This window comes from Thermobia domestica, chromosome 13 (assembly GCF_964235325.1).
Source record: "Thermobia domestica chromosome 13, izTheDome1.hap1.1, whole genome shotgun sequence".
NCBI classification, from domain to species: domain Eukaryota; kingdom Metazoa; phylum Arthropoda; class Insecta; order Zygentoma; family Lepismatidae; genus Thermobia; species Thermobia domestica.
The window spans coordinates 88,331,046-88,356,316 of NC_137466.1; the positions used below are offsets into that span (position 1 = coordinate 88,331,046).

The 25,271-nt window shown below is 34.7% G+C and overlaps 1 protein-coding gene across 1 annotated transcript in view; it reads right to left on the bottom strand.

Annotated features, from left to right (window-relative positions):
• Positions 1 to 2,870: 2,870 nt before the first annotated feature.
• Positions 2,871 to 25,271, bottom strand: part of IFT54 (intraflagellar transport 54) — a 92,576-nt gene continuing 70,175 nt past the window's right edge. The window contains exons 8-13 of the mRNA XM_081736034.1: positions 22,673 to 22,949; positions 22,183 to 22,383; positions 18,349 to 18,469; positions 14,246 to 14,410; positions 13,150 to 13,376; positions 2,871 to 9,911 (exon numbers count right to left, since the gene is read on the bottom strand). Coding sequence (XP_081592160.1) covers positions 9,746 to 9,911; positions 13,150 to 13,376; positions 14,246 to 14,410; positions 18,349 to 18,469; positions 22,183 to 22,383; positions 22,673 to 22,949 — 1,157 coding nt within the window. The 3' untranslated portion in view covers positions 2,871 to 9,745. The remainder of the gene's footprint in view (positions 9,912 to 13,149; positions 13,377 to 14,245; positions 14,411 to 18,348; positions 18,470 to 22,182; positions 22,384 to 22,672; positions 22,950 to 25,271) is intronic.

Genomic DNA, 25,271 nt, shown 5'->3' on the forward strand with positions numbered 1-25,271 from the left:
GAAACATAATTCAACATAGCAAAAACCCAAAATAAATAAAGACTTGTGTGTGGTCTTACTAGCAAATCTTCGCGCGCCAAGCAGACGACAAGCTCTAAGTTCCTCGCTGGTGACGTCACTGTGAAGAGAGCGTGAAAGTAGAGGTTTGGGACATAGGTTAAGAGCACCCCCTGCGTAACACAAAGAAACTACATATTCAGTGAACAGAAATCGAGAAATCTATTTCTTTCTCAGGAATTGAACATTTGGACGGCTCGAGATTAGGGAAGTCCCCGAAATTTGATCTAACGGTTGAATATAGATGGCAAGCAATATATGTGAGCGTGTAAAAATGAATATATATATATATATATATATATATATATATATATATATATATATATATATATATATATATATATATATATATATGCCTATTTAGATTACTGTTTTCAACAAAATAAAAATTTAAAACGTGTTTTTTTGTTTAAAACAAAATACTTTGTTTTAAACGTTAAAAAACGTTTTAAACATAAAAACGTTCTTTTTGTGTTTTTTTTTTTAAAAAAAAGTTTTTTTTTTTCAACCCTGGTAATAATGCTATTAATCTGTATCTATCTACATAGGATATAAATGAAAAAGACGTCGTCTATCAGAACAAAAATGGCTTAACCGTTTGAAACGATTTTTATTAGTTAACACTTTTACCTACCTCTGACTCATGGGCACATGAAGGGGGCAAGGTGGGCCGCCCTCTGACTCACCAAATGTATACAAACAAATACCAAACATAATATATAGCAACCATGAAGATAGCCCCTCCTAGAACATTTTAGGGTGCCATGCGCCGACAGGGTTGTCACGCCATTTTTATTAAGATGCGTATCCTAACAGAGAAGAGGAGTTAAAATTTATGCCAAAATAGAATATCTCACATTTATGAGATGAAACTTGACCCCATGCCGTTAACGTCGCCAATATCTAGTGGTGCACTTGACGGTAAATGTCGATCGTCGATATAGCGACGCATCGAAAGATTGACGCTAGTGTCCCTGGCGGCAGGGTTTCGTCGAGTCAAAACAGACTTCTAGAGTAGGGGTGTTGCAGTTACCACCACGTAGCGGCGATGACTTCTTTTCGGTCCGTCTTTCGATTCGTCGCGGAGAATCGGCGAAGGGACCGAAACGACTTATCGCCAGTCATGTGTATGCGTTTATTATTACATGTTTGGTTTTCCTAATGAATATTCGTAAAGTGAGCTCCGGGGTCAACAGTAACCCATGCTTCTACATCACAAGCTTGCTGTTTCGCGCCATTCCGGGAGAACTTTATATATATTTTGTAAGTGCTTTTTAGACTCATCTCAATGTAAATGAATCATGCATATAGGCTATTTAACATATTTTGGTGGAGTAATTTTGTAATTCATTGGTATTTCTTCGCGTCTCTGCCACCGGTGGCCCACTGGTGGTATAATTTTCAAAACGGAAGTGGAGCCACCGCGGATCGTTGCAGTGGGGCCATCCATTTTTGGTGAGAGATAGCTAGTTACCCATCGATGGTCCACTGACGCTTGCGGCACGGGGTAACTCTAAATTAAGTTTAATTAGGAAATTACTATAGTTGCTATAAGAACTAGTTTTTGAACTTAGACTGTGTAATATTGGTCTTTTGAGGCAAACATTTCCTAAGTTCAACTTCGAGTATCTTCGGGAAACAGTAAACCAAAATTGATAGGTTCAAACCCATAATCCAACGTTAACAATCGAAAACATTCTGTAAATCTGTATTTTCCTCTTTTAAGTGTAATAAGATATGTTGATCCGTTATTAACTGTACTGTAGAAACAATTCATCGTAATACTTAAGCATAAAGTATTTCGAAATTATGTATACATGAAAGCACATAGTAGTTCCCTCAATCCAGCTATAATCAATGCCCTCAATTTTCCGATGAATCGACCTTCACATTGTTTCCAACAACCGGTCGTGTTTACGTATGGAGAACACCGTCGCAGGCCTATGGTACAGACTGTCTGCTCCCAACTGTAAAGCATGGGGGTGGTTCTGTTACAGTATGGGCAGTGATATCGTGGTTTTCCGCAGGTCCCATCATAGCCCTGCATGGAATGATGAATGCTAAGGCGTATGCGGCCATTTTGGGGGACTAGGTTCTACCCATGGCCCAAATATTGTTCCCTGATGATGATGGCATCTACCAAGATGATTTAGCACCCTGTGACGCTGCAAAAACGGTGAAATCTTTTGAGGAGAGCATGACCAGGAGCTATCACACCTCCCCTGGGTCCCACAATCACCAGATCTGAACATCTTTGAGCCATTGTGGTCTGAGTTAGAAAGGCGTGTTCGGTCTCATTACCCTCCACCAGCGTCCCTTAAGGAACTGGAGCATGTTTTGGAGGAACAATGGTACAAAATTCCACACACCACGATTCAGGAGCTGTATAAGTCCATTCCACGTCGGATCCAAGCTGTTTTGGACGCAAAAGGAGGCCCCACACCATACTAGGTATGATTTTCATACATTTGCAAACGTTTTAGATTTTTTTGTCCCAACTCCTATATATATATATATATATATATATATATATATATGTGTGTGTGTGTGTGTGTGTACTAACATGGGGAAGAAATATAAATACTAAACGTATATATTGCAAGAGGTCCTTCATATGTATTGTAGACTCTAAAGGGGGCCGAAGTGTCGAAAAGGTGTATATATATATATATATATATATATATATATATATATATATATATATATATATATATATATATATATATATATATATATACACGCCAAATGGGAATACTTGGAAGATGAAGTAGAATGAGAACTTTGTAATTAGGAATAATAATAAAATAGTAATAATCGTTGCATCTAATCTGTATTTTGCTATTTACTATACACAAGTACAATCTAGTGATTCTAGTTTTGGACCCATCATGAAAAAAAAAAAATACACAATATACTGTATATATACTGTATAAAATATTACCTGGGTGACAGATAAGATTACTAGAATATTCGTAGATATTTTGCGGTTTTCAAGTAGATAACCTATATATGTCAAACTTACTCATACACAGAAATGATGTAATACAGAAAACCAAAATAATTTAAGTTAGTATGGAGAAAATTTATTAGGTTTCGGAAGACCTCATATGTACCGTATGTTCTAAGTATCTAAAAATACATTTTGTTCCGACAGTAAATAAACTGAACAACTCTACAGTACAAAGTTACTTATCAGTATTCCAAAAATGTTCACTTACTGTTATTGTGATTTGAAGTTGATCGGCAAACATTTGCCATCTGATTTTTAATGCCACAGAAGTGGCATACTAATCTTGTTACTAACATCTGATCACAGTACAGAAAGAAATCACTAACACAATAGCTGGAAGCACCCTTAATCATTTTAAATTCAGAAAAATATTTTATATAGTAGAAAGAATATCGTAAAATTATGCACTTTAACAGTTTATCTATTTATTTAAAATTATTATACCGATCAAAAAATACTAGTATCATATGAACTTGAAGTGTAGAAATTAAATGTGTCAGAGTTAACAGCAAAGAGGCATAAGTGACAATTCAGTCGAAACTGTGATAAATGCATAACTTTATATGAATATGATTATGATTTTCTTTTTACTCTTCTCTTTCTCTATAATAGATTTAACACTAATCGTTATTAGGTCTGCAGTATTAACTTACTATCAGCACTACGTATGTATTTTCTCCATTGATTAAGTCCTATATTATTCTTGTGATATCTTAACTGTAGTTCAGCACGGTACTTTTATGATTTCCAAACTGCTGTCACTGTTTCCCCCAAGACTTTTTGTAGAGATTGGTACTTTCTTTGTGCTTCATTCTTCAAAATGATTTACAGTACAACTCAATAGGGTTTCTGTTTAAACTATTATCCGACTAATCTAGAACAGACACTACATAATTTTGGTTTGTGGCATAGATCTCCTTCTTTAATGAATATTTAATCACCTAGAAACAGATCTTTCTACACTGGTGCACTCGCCAGCAAAAGTGGACGTACATACCCAACATGTTCTTTTGTTTCTTAATAATGTCGTAACGAATTTATCAACGTTTGAAGTATACCAAGAGAATTACGTTCATTCTTCGTCAGAGATGAAAATCGTTTGATTCACTCCGAAATTATTGACAAAATGTTGGGTGTGTGAACCCATTTTTACTGGGGATTGACAACTTGCTTACAACCTTGGATATTGTTTACAGTTCATATTTTTGACAACCTGATGAACAAGGCCACAAGTGGTCGAAACCGTTCAGGAAATCTTAGACAGTCAACGAAGTAAGTTTACACTTATTTCTTAATTAATTAGATTTAAAATACGTCAATTACTATCTCTAAATAAATATACATATCTTCATTCAGTCGATCAGTTTTTAAGCCAACATATACAGAATATGGTGAGAGGAAAAGATCGGTCGTTTCCTTCATTTATCATATACCTAGCACTGACATAAATTGTCAAAACTCTTTTGTATATATAACCCAAATAATTTTCCATGTTGCCATTAATATTATTTTGTTCATGAGCACAAATATTCAACTTCACTTTGCAAGTGAAAAAGATTCAATACCATCAGTAAATAAAATACACGCAAGATTGAGGGTACCACAAAAAACAATATACCATGGTCTGGCAGACTATACAAGGTATGAATTCGACAAGCCATAAAAGCCATCAAGGCTAGAATCTCGATATTCTGTGCGAAACCAAAAAATGGCGATACAGGTGAAAATATCCCTCAAAACAATATCGCGTCATATTCACAATGATCTTACAATGTGCACCATCACTGTAGAACAGGATAGCGAATTCCAGCTCTGATACTTCCGAGAGGGAGAATGAAAGATGGTCTGGTACGCTATGAAGTGTCATGGTCAGCCCCCTTCCTAATTGAGAACAAATTCAATTCAATTCCAACAACTGCAAAGTGATAGGATTTATACGCGAAACCAAAGAAGCAACTGAAGTTGCTTCCAAAGACCATCACGAGACTTCAATGATGGTATGGTGGGGTTTAAGTTATGATGGGGTAAATGTCATCAATTTTGTGAATAAGGGATAAAAACACGAGTATATCAACAAGATGTGTACTCTAACTTCCATACATACGGCCAAAATAACAGAGTGCCTCATGATCACTGCACTGTTGCCAATTTAGAATGTTAATTTATGAAAACCACGTTTTCCCTAGTAACCCCTTACAGTGGCCTCATCCGATTAGTTATCGGTGGAAATGAAAAATTCTTTTTTTTTTCCATTCCATAGTTTACAAGCTACTCCAACTATACAAACTGAAAATTAACGACAGAACATCTATACGTGAGTTATGAGTCAATTTACGTGACTTGTAAAAAAATTGATTTACACCTTCGGTTACATCTGGCAACACTGTGTTGTTCCTAGTGTACTTCAATCGTTGCTTCCTAGTTTAAAAACATATGCATGAACAAAGCTTCATTTTGGTATATCCATTATTTGTGTACCGCTTCCGGTTCAAAAGTTCTACTATCTTAAACTCTGGGTTGCATTGTATATTGGAACACCCTGTACTACAACACACACACATTTATTAAAGAAATATATATAATACATAAAGTCAAGGCAGGACAATATCTCTTTATACAAATTTAGGAAATGTAAAGACTGCCAGACTATGAGCGGTGACAGGCAATGCAACACTTCTCACGAGTATGGAACATGCATTTTGCACCTATTTGCTTTTTAGCGCTTACTTATATATTAAGCATGCTATGTTTTGTCAAGAATGGTATAGTATTAGACACAACAATAACTTAATCACTAAGAGAATTGGAAAGTAAATCTTAGGGCGTGAACTCAACACTATATCAACTTGAAATGAGTTAAAACTACATATCAGACATCAAGCCATTTTTGTTGGAATATAACATCGCATTTTCACTTGCCGCATCAATAGCCAATTTTTACTTACTATATGTAAATAGTGTAACTTTTATTAAAGCCATAATTTAAAGGAGTAGGCTGTGAATAAATATAACCTAATAGTTCTGACTTGTAGTAGAAAATGGCAGGGTTTTCATTACTTTTCTGTTATCCTGCAGATGCTGAAACTTCAGGTTAAAAGTTTTCTCACTGTAAGTTAAAATGTTTGACCATTGTTAATTCTAGACACTTTACTACTAGATAACTTTATACGGGGTATCCGGCTTGTAACTGAAGGTTCAACATTTCAATAAACCGAGTTTTTTATTTATTTTTTGGTTAACGAAGTATTCAAAAGTTATAGTATATTTATGCGTTTGGTTAAGCAAATTTTCATACTTGTACAGTTACAGGTGCGGCGCTAACGTTGCTTAAATAAAAATAAAAAATGGCGTCGGTACAGAAAAAAAAGGCACGTGTAAGGTGATATTCAAGAACAAAAAGTATAAGGAAACTTTTGCCTTGTATTTCAGAAGAATCTTCCATTACTTGATAAATCCAAGTTTCAGACTAACATGACGAGTCGATAAGAGATTGTTTCACGCAAAGCCCAGGAACTCAATACAGGAAGCGAGCAGGCAGTTAGGAATTGCAAGATCTATTTTTCACGATGTTGTGCATAAAAGATTATGTTCGTACGCACACAAAGTGCACGTATTACAACAAATTAAGCTATGAGAAACAAAAGAACAAAAGACATTCATTTGCCATTGACCTTCTGCAGAAATGATAACAACTCAACTTTCTATCAAGGATGCTTTCTCAGATTAGCAAACGTTCCACTTGTCAGGTTGTGTTAACTTACACAATGTTTGAATATATGGTTCAAAGGATCCAGAAGTTTCTGTAGAACATATTCAACACAGTCCACAATCGAATCTAGCAATGTCGAAGAAGTTATATGAAAGTGCTGATAACATTTATAGGCAAACAGAACTAAACCAAACCTGGCTTTCATATTTCTGGATAACCTTATGAGTTCCTATGGAGACATCATTAGAAATGCTAGAAGAGGTGATAATTTGTTTACATATTTAATATCCTGTGTCTTCGCACCGAACACAAAACTGATCATAATTTTCTTTAAGGGGCAAACGTATGACTAGATAGAGAGAAAATCGAAGACGTTCCCCTATTTAGGAAGTCTAATATCCTCGGACGGAAGAAGTGAAAAAGACGTAAGTTCCAGAATAGCACAGGCTAAACAAGCATTCAATAGGAAAAGATGACTACTAACATCAAGAAATGTGTCGCTGGACGTTCGTAAACGATTTAATAAAACATTGGTATGGAGCGTGGCGCTTACGAATCAGAGACGTGGACATTAGGAAAAGCTGAAATATCCAAGCTGGAAGCATTTAAAATGTATTGAAATGTAGTGTTGGCGCAGAATGCTGCGCATATCATGGACCGAAAGGAAAAGGAATGAAGATGTACTAAAGGAAGCAAATGAAGGACGACAGATCATGAAAATAATGGAAAAAAGAAGAAACAACATGCTTGGCCATCTTATTCGACACTCCGATTGGATCACTGTGCTGATAGAGGGAAAGGTAGAAGGAAAACCAGGAAAAGGGAAGACCAAGGATAGAATATCTAGATGCAGTTACGAAGGAGAGACCTTATCAAAGTATAAAACAGTTCACGCAAGGGAGAGAAAAGTTTTAAAATTTCCATGTTGCCCACCAACCTATGGCTGAGGTGAACAAGATCTTTTTGGAGCAAATAACCACCAAGCAGAATTACGTTTAGTTGGATTTTCTTTTTTCAGATTATACAATAAATGTCAAGTACTAATGTAATTTCACGTGAGTTTGTTTAGATCGTTACTCTTCTATGTCAAAAAACTTTTACCTCATTTCACCCTTGCATTCTAAATAGAGAAGTTTATGTTTTACGAATAATGAGATTTAAATACAGCTATTTGACAAAACACTGCGCACCAACTTGGAAATTTTCTTGGCAGATATCTGCGTTTGAGAAGATCTTAAATAAGTGCGCAGGTTTTCCATTAATTTCGTAATTTGTGTCCGTAACTTAATTCAATTTTATTTAGCGTAGTTGCTTACAATGAGAAGAAATTGCATTTAATGTTAGCTTGAATTTTATTGATATATAATAGAATTCACAAAATTAGAGAGGAGGTATTTGCAATTGCTATATTAAAGCTATTTCTGACATCATAATTGTCATACACACAACAATTTGTATACAGTATACTTATATTAACTTACTATCTGTGGATGCGGACAGAGATATAGTGGACGCAAGTGGGTGCAGATAAGATATTTTATATCCACACAGACCTCTATACTTACGTATAACTTCCGAATTTACTTCGTTATTTACACAGTATTATTTTATAAATGAAACATGCATTCAGTAAGATTTAACCTATAAAAATACGAAAAATATATAATTATACAGTAAGGTAATATTTGATACACCGTTATTTTGTAATTTTCAAGATGTGTACATCCGAAGTCGGAAGTTACTGTATATCTATTGAATATGCTTTAGATATACAGTTGTACCGCGGGTCACGAACTTATTCAGTTTCGTAACACTGTGAAGCGAAAAGTTCGCGAACCGCAACAACTTTTACCATTGAAATTAATGCAAGTCCATTTAATCCGTTCGTCCGTCCCAGAAATGTAATTTTCTTTGATTGGTTTATGGATTTACTTGTGGCAAAAATATACACATACATTGATATAAAATGTATACAGGTAACTTTACCTTTGTGGTTGATAATTACTGGCACAAGTAGATGGTAGAGGAAGAGAAGCCCTAATAAAAGTCAATTTAATGCTAAAAGGAAGAAAAAAATGTATCAAGTACAACGTAACAAGAATGTTCACAGTGCACAAACCTCAGTACAATTGTTACTCTTAGCGAGTCGAAAACATGACGTCAAAGCCACGTGTGTTCGTTCGTGTGCCCGAGGCATTATTCGTGGTCAAGCCAAAATTTGTTCAGAAATTGTGTTCGTGTGCCGATCTGTTTGTGACGAGAAGCATTTGTGACCCGAAGTACCACTGTAGTGGGGTGATGGTTTGGTATGAATGGTAGGGAGAATTGGTAACTCATCTTCTTTAGTGTAAAAATACATAACAGATCTTGCAATGTGCATATCTTGAATTGAGATGATATTGTGACAGTAGTTGAACATGAAATTTTGATTCTATAAATAAGCATTTTTTTAAAACCAAGTAATTATTCATCATCTAATATCGATATGTAAATTTTACAATTAATAAACTTCTATTTATAACAATAACAAGAATGCAATTTTGTATTTCAATATATATATTTCGAAAGATAAGAAAAAAGTATATCTTACCAGATTTCTATCAAAATGAGGTATTGTGTAAATCTCAAAGTTAGGATATAAACAATTTCCTAAAGATCATACCAAGTCCAGAAACACACAATAAATTAAATTTTCAATATCTACATTGATATGAATATTTTTGTGAGTTGTATATCAAACACAAACATGTATATATACAAATAATATGACAAGGGCACTCTTTTAACATTAATGCACGTGTTAGTTTGAGATCTAGCAATTCGTAATGAAACACATTAAGTGCAACATATTAGTATCTCGTTTCACAGAAACAAATAAAACTTCAGGAAAACTTGTGCTTTCCTTTAGATTTTCACATTAGCTATAACCACGGTTCGTATAACTAAAATCCCTATGTAATTAACTATATTCACAACTGTACACCAAGATTCATTACACCTAACATTTTTTGTATTTTTTCGTCATTTCGCAAGATATTCGATTTAATAATACTAATCTTATCCAACTGATCTTCAATTGCCTGTTCTAGTTCAGCTAAATGAGCCTTCAAAGGTTCTATGCGTTGCTCTGTAATACTGAAAAGAATACAAAAAAAAGTAATTAATTTCCATTTGTCACACTGATTTATTTAATTTTTCTCATTATTATTTATTGTATAACTTTTGATTCTATTTGCGAAATCTTACACTGCTATCATACATAATCAGTCTCTTCAAAAACAAATAAAAAAGTATACTACATTTTATATTTCGCATTGAATTCACGTTCTATATTTATGTTATTCAATTTACACAGCAATGAAAATAATCAACATAATGACTCACATTCCACTTTGATCTCTCGTACGTATGTGCGAAAAGAAGATGGTGATTTATGCATTAAACTTCTGAGAAATGACAACAGAACTTCCGACAAACAAACAATGATTTTTAAAAAAAATGTTAAAATCAATTAAGCCTCACAATCCCAGGCACCATAGCAAGTTGCAGGAAACTATGCACAAGTTCCACTCTTGTACACAAAAAAATAAAATTATTCTTATCTGCATGACTTTCCAATCATACATCATGCACTGTCCGACTACATGTTTCTTATAATCACCCACACTCATTAATCAGGAAAAAGGCAAAGGGTTAAAACATACAAATGGGATTCGATAGAGACATACAAAGGCAAAAAGGAAATACATAATAAATGAAACGCAGCTTTACTTTTACTAGCTAGCCTGCCACCTTGTTCTTGCAGTGGAAAAGCTGCGACTTTTCAGAAACTCAGAAGAAAAAAAAACCTAAGATTGACAACTTTCTCAACTACCTGAACATGATGACTACTGAACCACCTGATCATTAGGACGAACTTGAAATTTTATCAGAAATAAATTTTCCTTTGCAGTGGAAAAGTGAGTGATTTTCATAATTATATATCAGTGTATACATCAGTGTATTTAATTTTATTTTTGTGTGTTCCTGTCGAATCCTTGATGTATTTCAACACTTTAAATTATTAAACGTTTTCGAATTTCATATTCATAATCGCTGCATAGAGCACGTGATAAAAATTATGAAAATCACTCACTTTTCCACTGCAAAGGAAAATTTATTTCTGATAAAATTTGGTGAGTTCGTCCCAATGATTGGTACAAGTATGTATTCATGATACTGTGAGTGAGTCCTATCTTCGGGCTAAATGTTGCTGGTGAAAGCAGTTCAGTGCCAGATCGTCCTGCATTCGGCAGGTATAATATTATGGTATCTTTAGAGGGAACTACCAGACATGCTGTTAGGATAGGGAGAGGAACCTTAAAGAAAGGTGAGCCGAATTTCTGAATACTGGAATGTATTGCTGTATGAGGAGAATTGTTAAGTTTATCTTACTGGGTTAACTAGTATTATCGTCTACATAGGTTGCGCGCAAAGAAAAATAAGGTATGGAGCTTACATAGGTTGACTATATGTAAGGGGAAGAAGATTATGCTATGAAAAACTCCTCGGTCGAGACGTGAAGAGATGTTTAGAACTAATTATTATTATTATTCGGCCTCCAGGTTGAGAGTTGAGCATAAGACTAACAATCTTTTTCGTAAAAAGAAGATTGTTGCGAATACTCTAATCCAATCTCGGAATTGGATGAAAATTTGGAATCAGAACGGCAGAGGAAGAGGATAATGAGAAGGCGCTAAATACAGTATGGCGCTAAATTCGTTGTACAAAAGCAGAGGAGTGATTCCTGAGAGTAAAACAAACAAAAAAGTTCCAATAAACATACGGCGAAAACCCCATCGTTTACGTGTTATAGGCTGCCGAAAACATGAAAAAATGAATATACTTTGCCAGTAAGAGGAACATGGTCATAAAAAAGCGCTTGGCAATCTAGGAAGGATAAACAGAAAAAAACATGTGTCTCCGGATGGAAACACAAAAAGCCAAAGATATCACATCGTAATAGATAAACGACAAGAACCAGACATAATAAAAGTAAGCAGCTATAAAGGAGTAGAGGATACGAACAATTCCTAGTTAGGACTACTATAAATAATAATAATAATAATAATAATAATAATAATAATAATAATAATAATAATAAAACAATGAAAACCAAAAAAGGAGAAAGAAAAAAGACACAATATAGAAGGAATGGAAGATAGAGAATTGCTTGATAAATACAAGAGAAAGTTAGAGAAAAAGCTAGATATAGAAAGGGAGAGGTGGTAAGAAAGTAGCTTAGATATGAAATGGAAAATACTTAAATGCAGCATCAATAAGATAGCTCAAGAAACTTTAGGAAAGAAGAAACGGAATACTTCGACAGAGAATGTGAAGCAGTGATAGGAGAAAGAAACGAAGCCACAAACAGAATGATACAAAGACGGACAAGTCAAATAGTTAACAATACATGAAAAAACGAAGAATAGAAAACAAAACGTGTAGAAAGAATATAAGAAGAAAAGGAGAAAGTTAGAGAAAATGAAAGAGAAAAAGGAAATCAGAAACTTTTATGGGAGAACAAGGGAAATGAAGAAAGGATTCCAGCCAAGAGCAGTGTTCTACAATGATAAGCAAGGGAACTTCATAGGACACAAAAAAGAAGCATTACAGAGATGAAAATACTTTTTGCGAACTATTACATGGAGGAGATGAAGTGAAAGAAAAGGAGAAATAAGTAGAGAAAAAAACGCCTCAGGAAAACTTCGAAGAAAACCTGCACCACTAGAAGGAGTACAGAAGGAAATAGTAAAGTTAAAAATGAATAAAGAAATAAATAAATAAAGCGCCCGGAGAAGATGGAATAGAACCAGAACTACTGAAGGGAGGCGCAGAAGTAGTGACAAGAATATTGCACGAATTAATAATGGAGGTGTGGGAAAAAGAGAAAATGTATGATGGATGGTATACGAGGATAATACATCCGATACAAGGCAGAAAAGGGATAAGGCAGACCGGGAATTATGGAGTAATAAAAATATTAAATGGAACATACAAATTGTTTATCAAGAGTATAGTATAATACTCTTGAATATTATGTGATATTAATAAATGTATTAATATGGCATAAATCCCATTTCGGCTTGAATTGTCAGTTGAAGATTACTTCGAAACTCCATACCTGATACTAACAAAAAGTGTAAAACTTGCTAGAAGAGATATCATTTACAAAGTACACACAATCAAAGTAAGTGTTGATCCACTTAAGTCCTAAAATTCGCCAAGTCTACGGAGTGTTAAATCTGCTACCAAAATTAGAATTTAGGTAACAGCCAATAATTCTTCACCATCGAGTCAATATCCTCAATTTGAACGGTAGAAAATAACTTACCTCTGTTCCCGTTTTAAATCTTTCTGAAGTTGATTATTCTCCTCTGACCACATTTCCAGTTCCCGTTGCATTGCATCCACGTCTTCTTGAAGAAAGTCCATTAATTTACCCAAAGGATTTGCTGCTCGTGTGAGCGTCTGAATGGAGTTCCTTAAACGGTCAACTTCGCGCTGCGATGATTCCCTTTCTTTCTTACGCGCTGCTTCTCCGACACCTGCCTCCCATTCCTGTAACACATGATAATATTGAAGCACTAATGTATTTCAACAAAAGAAGAATAAAGTTTCATATTTGCTGTTTTTGACTTGCATAATCAAACGAGTCTTATTATAATACAATAATTAATTAATAATTACCACATGAAATATATTATTGTGCTTCACAAAACTTTTATATGACAAACCGAGTAAGGGCTTGCTTCCTTTATATCGTCAGTTACCCTGGTAGTCAGTTCATCTATTATGATACACTTACAAACATTATCCTATTCCGGTAGTACAGCTCTGTAGGTCTCTGGCCCTTTTTAACTTACTTCAGTGACGCAATCCCTTGATGAAATGATAGACTGAAGCATGCAATGGTTCATATCTCCAAACTTTGCAAGAAGTGAATCAAAGAGCGAAGGAGCTAAAATACTATTGAACAAAGCCAAATTAACATACGGCCAAAGTTACTGCTAAAAATACATGTAGGGAGTTTATACGTCCCAGGCTGGTTTTCTTTCACTCTCTTTCTTACTGTTGGTGTTATTGACTGTTAATAGTTTTACTGTAAATGGTCTGAAGTGCGATCCTTCTTCCAACTAACTTTCGTGTTTATTGATTTTTTAATTGAGGCAATACTAAAGCAAGTGTTCGATCGTGTAAGAATATGCTTCTTGCGGTGTGGTCTATGTCAAATTAGACATAGTCGATTCGTAAGTACGACATTTACTACTTTACAACGTATTTCATCAAAGGCACCGCTTTGCACTTAAGAGTCACATCATTTCAATTCTAAATGGCTACAAGAAGTATCCTTACACCTGTAGAGTAAACTTAGAATGAATACACTTTATATTTGTTTTTCCAATAAATATTTTAAAAAATCTACTCACTATTTCCACTTTCTTCGGCTGCATCAACTGATCTGGGTCTGATTTCTGTTTCTGATGACTACCATCCTCCAACTCCTTTTGTGTTTGCAATATCTGTTCTACCAAGTGACCCTGCTCTCCTTCATTCAAATTCATTTGCAGATCTTCAGTTCTAACAATCTCCGTCTGTAACGAAAATGGAGATAATTCTATTCATTCAGCAATCTAACACAATAAACAAAGTATTGGAACAATTAGAAATTGCAATAGAGTTTCGGCAATACGATTTTCGTGCTCTAAGCCACTTAAAAATACAAGATTCGACCATAGAATCAACAAACAGAAATACAGCGATTTCTGCAAATTTCATTCTTGTGTATGGGGTCTCAAGTTGCTAAGTAGGCCTTCTGGTGGACAAACACCGTGTGCGTGGGTTTTTCGGGGTTCTCTCGTTTCCTCCTATTTTCATCATTCCACCATTTCATTCATTCTCATCATTACAGTCTCCTTAGCCTCCAGGGCAAAATCGTTGGACTTAAAACTTCGGATTCCACATTAATCAGTAGGTCCATGTCTCATATAGCCTCGCTGCTGAAAGGGACGTTAAACTTAAAATCAACTCAACTCAATTTATTCTTCCTTGCCTCTCCAGCGAATGTTCGTGAGACATCTGCTCGGTTTCGCTTCTTTTCAGAACCAAGAATATATGACACGTGAACCTACAGTTGAAGGTGGAATTCGAACCACCATAATGTTCTACTAAATTAGCTTGGAACAGGAATACATAACATAATGTTACATTACTAAATTATTTTTAATTTTCAATGACCATTAAGTTTAACTGTTGGTTTCATTAACAAAAAGACATAGTTTTCTTTTAACAGTAGTAATGAAAACGAACTACCATGTTAACACTATATATATGTATTGGAAGTATGTTTAAATATACTGCAATTTGTTTATATTATATCGTACTTGTAGAAAAATCAACTCCTACAATCAAATTCAAAATCTTAATCCCTTTCCTTATAATCTAAGGTAGAAGATGTCGCATACAGCTCGACACCACTGTCTTTATATTAATGGAACAAAGAGGAGTGTTAAACTAATTTTAGTTTTCAAAAGAACTATTTCTGTTATTAAAAATTCAGTTTAGGTTGATACCACTGCGTTACAAACAATGTAGCATAATGCTGCCACTATGAATCTCAAAATTCAAAGAAAATACAGTACCATCTATTAAGTTAATCTAACATTTAATACTAGCGTTCTATCAAATACAAAATCAAATATTAACCTTATCGACATCCTTAAAGGCACACATTGTCCAGCTTTCTATGTTGCTAAAACTCGCAGTTTTCTCTTGATCTATACCGAGAATCACCGATATTCCTATGCGCTCCAATATCTCTTCTATTTGTCTCAAAACACACAATCAATCACAACAGTATATTCTACCATATCTTTGTGTAAATATTCCCAACACTCGTTCCCTAGTATCAGAGATCTAAGATGGTCGCAAGCGTGTAAGAGTGCGTAACAATTTTCCCACTTTTGTGCTGTTTATGAAGCGATTTTTATGAAGATAGTGCTGAGTGTGTGTATTTGTTGTTCATAAACCATTAAGCTTGCTTTTCAAGTAAAATATATATCGTTTCTCTGTGTTAATAGTGAAATATGCCGAAGAATACAAGAAGCGAGAATACCGGCACTCCAAATGCACGGTCATCCCAAAGGGTAAAAGATGATCTTGTGAAACAGATGTAGTGAAGTGAAATCGGACGTTCAGTCTCCAGAGGTAACGAAGGTCATAGTAAATTCTATTATTGAAACTGTAATAAAGGTGGTGATTGGACGTTTGGAGGAAACTATGAAATTTAACGGTGATGAGGTTAGCGATCTGAAAACAAATATGCACAACATGAAGAGTGAACTTAAAAAACGTGACAAAACAATTGCCGATCTAAGTGACAAAATTGTAGAACTAGAGCAGTACCAGCGGAGGAATAGCATTCGAATTTTCGGTTTACCGGAACGTGAAGGAGAGGATATGGATGCAATTGCTTCGTCTCTGTTTGAAGATCGTCTAGGAGTCAAACTTCAGAATTCTGACCTGTGTCGAACACAGAATTGGCCTAGTGGTTTCCGGTAAGAACAGACTTATTATAGTGAAATTTACAAATTACAGGATCAGATCATTAGTATTTAGAAGCAAAAGGAAGTTAAAGAATTCAGGTATCACAATCAGAGATCTTTGTAAGGCTCGGCTGCAACTACTCAAAAACGCGACACAGAAGTTTGGTACAAGGGATGTTTTTATTCAAGATGGTAAAATAGTTGTTGTGAAAGGGAAGCAAAAGCACTTCATAACTACTGTAAGTGAGCTAGAAGCCATTTAAACTCAGCGTAGTGTACTCTGTCAACAGCAAATGTGGGCTGAGTTTCGTCTGTTGTGAAAGTGTACTTTTATATATATATATATATATATATATATATATATATATATATATATATATATATATATATATATACACACACACACATATATATATATATATATATATATATATATATATTTGTGTTATGTTGATTAGTCTACTGAACACTTCTCTTAGTGACTGCTTCATTATGCTTTGTACAATACAGTCTTACGATATTTTTGCTTGTGTCCATTGTGTTTTTGTATATGTCAATATTCAGGGGTGTACTTACGGTGAAATTTCTGGTCCTGCAAAAAGTAGGTTACTTATTCTCTATGGAGATGATGGATCAGATTTATATTACTGTTTTTCAAAGCCTGAGACAAAGATGGGTACCACTCTAGCTTTAAAGGGTTTACTAGTTGGTGCATTATCGCTATATTGTAGTTGTATCGTAAGAAAATTGTTTAACAATAGTGATGAGTAACGTAGACATAGTACAAGGGAGCATTCATGACCATTGGCATGGTACAAACGAACATTTAAATACTAGTATCAACAAAACTTTTCAGGAAAGATTTGAGTGTACGGCAGGACAACAGTCTCAATTTTTAATTATGCATGCTAATGTTCGTTCCATTTTACCGAAAATAGATGAAATACGTTTACTAATGTTAGAATCACAGTGTGCTATTTTTATAGTTAGTGAAACGTGGCTTGACAATTCAACTGATACAAGGCTCATTAATATGCCTGGCTACTCCGTTCTTCGGCAAGACAGAGAACATCATGCTGGAGGAATTTTAATGTATTATCTTAAAAATTTGGCTGTAAAGCTGGTTGAAATACCTAACTCCGATCAAGTAGAATGCCTTACGGTAATGGTGAAAATAAATTCGGTACGCATAGGTATCGTATCAATGTATAGACCACCAAATTCCCCCTATACCAAATTGTCTATTCTTGAGGATCTGATTACACATGTATATCCACAAGTTGATTGTCTTTATATACTGGGTGACCTTAATTGTGATCAGCTCTGTCTTGAAAAAGCCGAAACAAAATATTTGAACCGTATCCTGGATATGTTTGGGCTTGTCAAACTCATTAAAGAACCAACCAGAATAACAGAGTTCGCTGAATCATTACTCGATCTCATTATTACCGATAAAATTGACATGATAGCATCAAGTGGCGTTAGTCCACCTATTGGATCATTCGATCACTGGGTGACAAATGCTATCCTGAACATTAAGAAACCGCCAAGAAAGCCATTTGATATTATTCGTTATCGCAACTTTAATATATTTAATCACGACGCATTTCTACAAAATGCTGAAGCCTTGCAAAAATGCCTACCAGAATATTTTATATTAGAACTTATAGATAAAAAAAACAGCACATATTTTATATGTATGTTAAAGCTTACCATAGGAAGTTCAGAATAATGGTTATTTTTACGCTTACTTTAGTATTTACTTCCAATGACGAAATACAGTGATATTACGGATTTAAAAGAAGAAAAAAAAACATAGTTCCTGCTTCTTTTACAACTTCTTTTAAATATTACATATGCATTTTATTAATTCTACGTAATATGATGATATTATTTAACGAACTGCTTTGTTATGCTCATTGTTTAAAATGGTGAAGACAAAGAAATTAAATTTCACCGGAATCATCGCTTTACTCATTTTACATTACCTGTGACTCCGTTATTGGCAGCGGCTGAGTTTCTTCAACAACAAAATTGTCATCTTCATCCTCTTCTTTATTTTTATCGCCTTCTACAATCACATTTGATACTATTTTTCCCGTCATTGGCCTACAATGAGGTAAATACATGGTGATTTTTTTTATACAATGGAAGTTATTACGCGATAAAAATTTAAATAACAAAACAATTCTTTTCTTATAGCCATAACTATCATCCTAACTCTATACCCATTTCCACCATTGAGTCCACTATCTTGTCAAGGACCAGCAAAATACCAAAATATTTAGCTTTACTATGAAGAACGATATCAAATTGTTGCTATTACAAAGTGCGGGATTTTAAATGTTTGTTTCCCATTTCATCTTTTGTGTATCCGTACACGTACTAATGGGTATGGAAGCTTATTAGTTAAATTCTCTTTCAATACTCTAGAATGCTAAATCAAAATTTTCACATTCATTTCCATATTTCCTGAAGACAGATACAATGCATACACATCTGCAAGTTATTTAAGAAACTAAATGCCAAGAATTGTTAATATGAAAATTTTTTTATTATTATATTAGAATAAGATATTTTCATTCTTCTAGAATAATAATCACATTTAACTCTGTAAAGATCAGTTCAAAATGATCTAATTTTTACGAAATATTTATTAGCTGTCAGGCTGTCAAAAGAATTGAGCCTTTGGAGGCCAAACTTGAGAATACATTTATCATAATTTGAAAATAGCAATATGAACCCGCATATATACCATTTTGTTCGATTACTTTCTCCCATTTTTCCAGCAACATCATAATCCCATCGCTATAGAACTTCTGAGGTTTCTAATAAATAAAAATAAAAATAAAAAAAAATTAAAAAAAAACCGTGATACGTGATTTTCAAGGCTTCTTTTGAAACTAGCTCAACACCATATAGAAACTGAAACAAATACTTGTTTGGCGGTACCAGGTCCGGGCTACACGGCAGATGCATTAATACCTCCCATCAAGTTCTCTCAATTTCTGACGGGTCGTTAAAGATGCATGCACTCTGACGTTGTCAGCGTAGTATACGACGTCCTTCTGTTCATTGGTTACGTCCATTTCTTTTGAACTGCTAGGGAACTCGTGCTAATTGTCGATAGTATAGGTCTGAGTTTATCTTCTACCTCACGGCAGCAGTTCGTGATGCACGATGATCTTGCAATTCCCCCAAGTGCACAGCATGACCTTCAGGGCGTCAGTGCGGGCTTTGTCAGAGACTGTGGAGCTTCTCCTCGCTTCGACCCGATCTTTTTTCGCACATTGTTGTTGTGTATTATCCCCTCCTCATCACTCGTGATCAACCGTTTACGAAATGACTGAAGTTCAATACGTTGCAGTAAAACAGCTGCCTCGTGGTTAAAAGGTTAGCGTAGACATCTTCGGCGTGGGAGACCCAAGTTCGATTCCTGGTGGGAGCTAATGTGTTTCGGATCCCACGTTAAGCTGTAGGTTCATGTTCCATATAGCCTCACTGCTGAATGAGATGCTAAACTCAAAATTAAATCAAACATTTCAGTAGAGATTCACAGATGGAAATTCGATCGAGTAAATGTTTTTGAGTCAGCTCATGTAACGCCCAAATCTCGAGCTTCATTCTGTACCCAGCTTTCTACAAATGGTTTAACACTGTTTGATAATGGATATTTAGGTCCTTAGCGATGTCACGTAATGTTTATATTCCGGTTTTGCTTAACTGTCGCCAAACCGGTTTTGCTATGATTGTCGCTCACTGCGAGGAGCATCTTGGACGTCGAAATTTCCAGAATGAAAGCGATTAAACTTTCTATTGTCTGTTACTTTTGATAACATATCTTGCCCATAAACACTACAAATTTCTTCACGGGCTTGCGCTGCATTTCGCCTTCATACAAATAAAATTGTAAAATGTAGCGCAGTTTTGCGGAAAGTTCCCTTACCTTCAAGGCGCAAAACTTTACGTCTGATTATAAGAATTGCAACATTTTTTGTACATCATCTAGCTTCAATTGTTAGCTGTCAAATGATGTTAGGCCTGACCTGCTGCGACTCATATACCCTGAGATTTGGAATACTGCGCCGTCTCGCGCACAAAAGGCTCAATTCTTTTTAGAACAACAATCTTTTATATCGAGTTCTTTTTAGAACAAATTAAGTTTCCAACCAAAATATTTCGAAATTAATAATTTAAATATTTTATTGTCTTACTTTTAAAATGTCCATATTGCTATATTGTGCAATCTAAATTTCTGGGTACAAATTACATATAAATACCGGCCGAAGGCGTCAAGTACATGATTAAACAGTATGAATGTACGAAATCGTAAGTCTTATAGTGTAGCTTCAACAGCAATTTTTGTTTTTAAAAATATTGTGAACAATTACAATAATAAGCTTCTACAAAGATACAATATATTTACGTACTCATAAATAAATGTTACTTTAAATGACTTTTACGGGAACAAAAATTACTGCACTTCTGCGACTATACGTCTGTCGAGAGCAAGCGATATTTTCGCAGAATCCTGGGAGTATTTAAATTCCTCCAATCTGTGTGTGAACCTCTTCGGATTCATCATTATTTGTAGGGAAGATGAAATATGATCTTCTTACGCATGAAATGGACTTAATAGAACGTAGGAATGAATTACTTACTGACTTTGCCAATATAGATTCGAGCCTTTCAAACGCTTTGTGACTCACCATCATGCTCATAGTTGATTTTAACGAGTCTGTAACAACCTCCGGGTGTTTTACTACCAGTTTGGAATTTTCTGGATCTATCATGTTATTTCGATGCTTGTGAATTTAGTCCAGGGTAGTTGGGCGCGATATATTATGTTTTTCAACGGCCTTCCCCACATTTGTTTTTCCTTTTAATATTTCTTCAGTCGTACAAATAATCCTCTCTCCATTATGGTAAAAGTATCTTCATCTGAAACCTACTTTAGTACAGTTTCTACGAATGGGAAAAAGTGTGTTTCACTTAAGCGTATGTTTTTTTGTAAACTAAGGTAATAACTAGTCACACCATTTCATGCTTCAGACAAACCCTGTGGTCTGTAGTTGACACCAGTTTGGAATTACTGTGAATGAAGACAAAAAAAACCTAGACTAGTTTTCATCTTCCAGTCGCGTGAAATACTACTTTTAACAATAACGCAAAATAATAATGTATGGAATAATAATTCTTTGTGGCGATATTTTAAAGTCGGCAATGAATACATTGCTACTTGTTCTCTCCTTTGAACAGATTCGATTAACACGTGGCGTTCTTGCTTTATGTAATTAGCACCAAAATAAAATATGCAATCGGCAGAAGTCACCCCATTTTATGGTACTCAATAAATTTCTCTTCATCTAACAAGCAAAAAGTTACACTCCAGGCGCAAGTCCTTGGAGTGATGTGTGGTCAGCATATCGGCCTTAATGACTAGCCGTCGGCCGCTCTAGACTGGAGTTTGGTATTTCTTTCAAGTAGTTCTCCCAATTGTCTTCACTACGCTAGGTGGACGCCGAAATGCCAACACTATCTACCGAGTAGGAACGACCCTTCGTGTTTCCTCTGACCAGACCCAGCACTACTTGATTTTCGTGGTCTCGTGAGCAAGAGTATTCCAGTGTGGCTCGAGGTGGTTTCATGCAGCAAATATAATCAAAATGAGATCAAGAATGAAGTACGTTTTTTGCTTCAATATGTTCGTTTTCTCTTCCATGATTATAGTGCATAATTTGTATCATAATACAAAAAAGCAAAATTACTCTATGGTTATACACAATAAAATTATTTGGCTGCATGATGATGTCTGAACTTACCGAGAAACTTCTTCCACAGGCACGTCACCCCGATCCCTTATCCGTGGGGCTGCTGGTCGAGCACTCCGAGGACGAGCAGAAGAACTACTACGCCCTGTACGAGGTCTCTTTACTAATCCTGTGGGAGGACGAGCTGATGGCATTCTGCTAGATACTGGTGTCTGTTGTGACGGCGAAGGAACCAAAGGTTCCGCCAACTCACTAAAAACAAAAAGTAATACTAGTAATAACAATAACACATTAAATGTTAGTAGACGTATTGCATTAATTTAGTGAATTATAGCTTTCTTTTTATTGAAGATCCAAGAAAAGTTCTGATTTTTTCTACGTCCAAAAAGGATCTACTATTACATAATAGTATTTGAGTTACTAAGAGTATTTTTCTTAAAGCATGTTTTTATTCATACTAATTCTTGGATCTGTTGCACAAGGATAGGCGGATTCAATCTATTTTATTATTCTCAATAACTATCCTTTATAAGATACAAACCTGCTTAATTCATTATTGTTGCCACCTAATACAACAGGCTCGTTAGTAGAATTATGTTCTTTATCCAGCACGAAAGTATTACTTTTTTCTTCTCCGCCAAGTAGCATCACATTACTTTCCCTTCTATTCGATGTTTTCGGCTTCTCGTTCTCTATAACAGGAGACATTGACATATTTTGGTTTTCTAATACGGGTTCATCAGCAGCCACATTTTGTTGTTTGGCTTCAGTTGGTGTACCAGTAACACTTCGAGATACTTCAATTGGAGTTTTCTTCCCTGAATAAAAGAAAATTTGTCTGAACAAAACAAAATATATTGATACAGTATACATCTTAAAAGTATGTGAGACAAATACTTCTAAAAACATATAAAAATACTGCCGTATAAAAGAAATAAAAAATACAACATTTCCATGTGAAGGAATTATCTTCTACTTCAAAGATAGAAATATTTTTTTAAAAAATAAATAAATACCTCAAATTGTACTGACTTAAATTTTTTAACACTTTAACCACTTCAAAATAAACTGCATTCTGTATATTAACAAAAAATTGGCTACTTAACCAATGAATCCTCCCTTGAAAAATTTAAAGGTTTTGACGTTTCGGAACTCTCAGCTGGTTTCTCAGTGGCAAGGTGAAAAGGATTAAAACGGAAAGGAGAAAAAAGGAGTAAAACCAGGAATACATACCACTATATAAAAGTAACGAACAAAAAAGATCCTGAGAGGAACACTGCTCTGCTCTTAACAGGATCTTTTTTGTTCGTTACTTTTATATAGTGGTATGTATTCCTGGTTTTACTCCTTTTTTCTCCTTTCCGTTTTAATCCTTTTTATCTTGCCACTGAGGAAGGAACCAGCTGAGAGTTAAATTTTTCAAGGGAGGATTCATTGGTAAGTAGCCAATTTTTTGTTAATCTTGAATATTCCCCCATGCGCCCATGTAATTGCATTCTGTATAGTTTGTTTGAAGCTTATGCTTAGCAGTGGTCTTGCACTCCCTCTTCACAGTAACATTTGCTCCTTCAGATTATGGACAGTGTTTGATACCAAATTATTTATTTATTTATCTTTTATTCTAAGTAATCACTCATATGAGTTTAGTAAGTGTTTCCAATACTAACAAATAAGCCAAATTTAACCCAAAACATACTTAATAATAAAAGATCAAATTACAACACTTTCATGCATATTGATCCATTTTCATGCATTTAAAATTTTAGTTATTGTCACAAGTGCACTAAAATTCAAGAAAAAAAGACATGATCATGCATAGATGATTAATTTCGGAACTTAGTCACTAATCACGAATACGTAATAAGTTATTCAGTGGCAAACAGCTTCCATGATTAACTGAAATTAATACATAAATTTACAACAGATTATGTAACGTAAATTGTGTTTTGTATTAGCTTCTTTTGAAAAATAATTATATTTCATGTAGCTAACAGAATGATAAAAGGAAAATACTTTTCGATAGGTGCCAAATGAAACAAAACAAAATAACACATTACAGTTGAAGAAAATGAAATTTGTGTGTATAACGCGATTATACAAGAACGGTACGGAATATTTCTTAAAACTTAAATCTGTACAAAATTTCACTCAGCACACAATCTGAAAACACCTGCCTTCGATTTCGTCGCAACCTGTTTCTGTTTCCTCTGCTGGAACATTAAACACAATATAAGTTTAACATTTTAAATATTCTAGTAGTATCTAAATACTTGCATATTTCATTTTAAAAGAATACAAAGATATCAAAATCTAAAGGTTATAATTTTATATAACTACTAAATGAAACTTCAGTTTTGCTTTTATATATATATATTGATATTGTAAGGTTCCATACCTTTACGTGTAAGCAACCTCTATAAACACACGTTTCATTCGCAACCACGTGTTACTGTGTACAAACATTGTTACCAGTAGACGATGAAACGAGAACATCAGGAAATCATGAAGTTGGTTCGGAAGGAAACCGAAACTGGACGTACCGCCCCTTCAGAGGATATCCATACAAAGGACCACAAGTGGACAAAAGAACAAGTTAACAACTAATTATTAACCTACCAACACCTTTCTCCGGGAACCGCATTGGGCAATAGAGAAATCTTTCTAAACCTTATCTGTGGAAGCTACATTGGGCGAGAGAGATATCCTACAACTACCTTCCTCCTGGGACTGCATTAAGCTACGAAGGAGTCCTATCTCCTGATGTCGCATTGGACAAAGGAGATTTCTTGTAATCACCTACCCCTGAGGTTCAATGAATGAAGGGGTTTCTACTTTAACCCAAGACGATTATACCTTTATCTCCAAAGCCACTATGTGCTGAGAATTCTTTAAACACTGAGAAACATTTTACTGCAACACAAAGAAACTTTGTAGATTATTAGAGAGATATATTTGTATAAATAAATAGGCGAAGGACTTAAATCCCAGATTGTTTTATTAGGTTCTACCGAAAACATTGCTATATATATGAACTAAAATAAGATGTATGCATCGAAAACAGAAATTATGTTTGAATGAAAGTTTCCAAATAACGCGGTCAGTGACAAAGGAACGAAATAAAGTATTTTGATACAAAATTA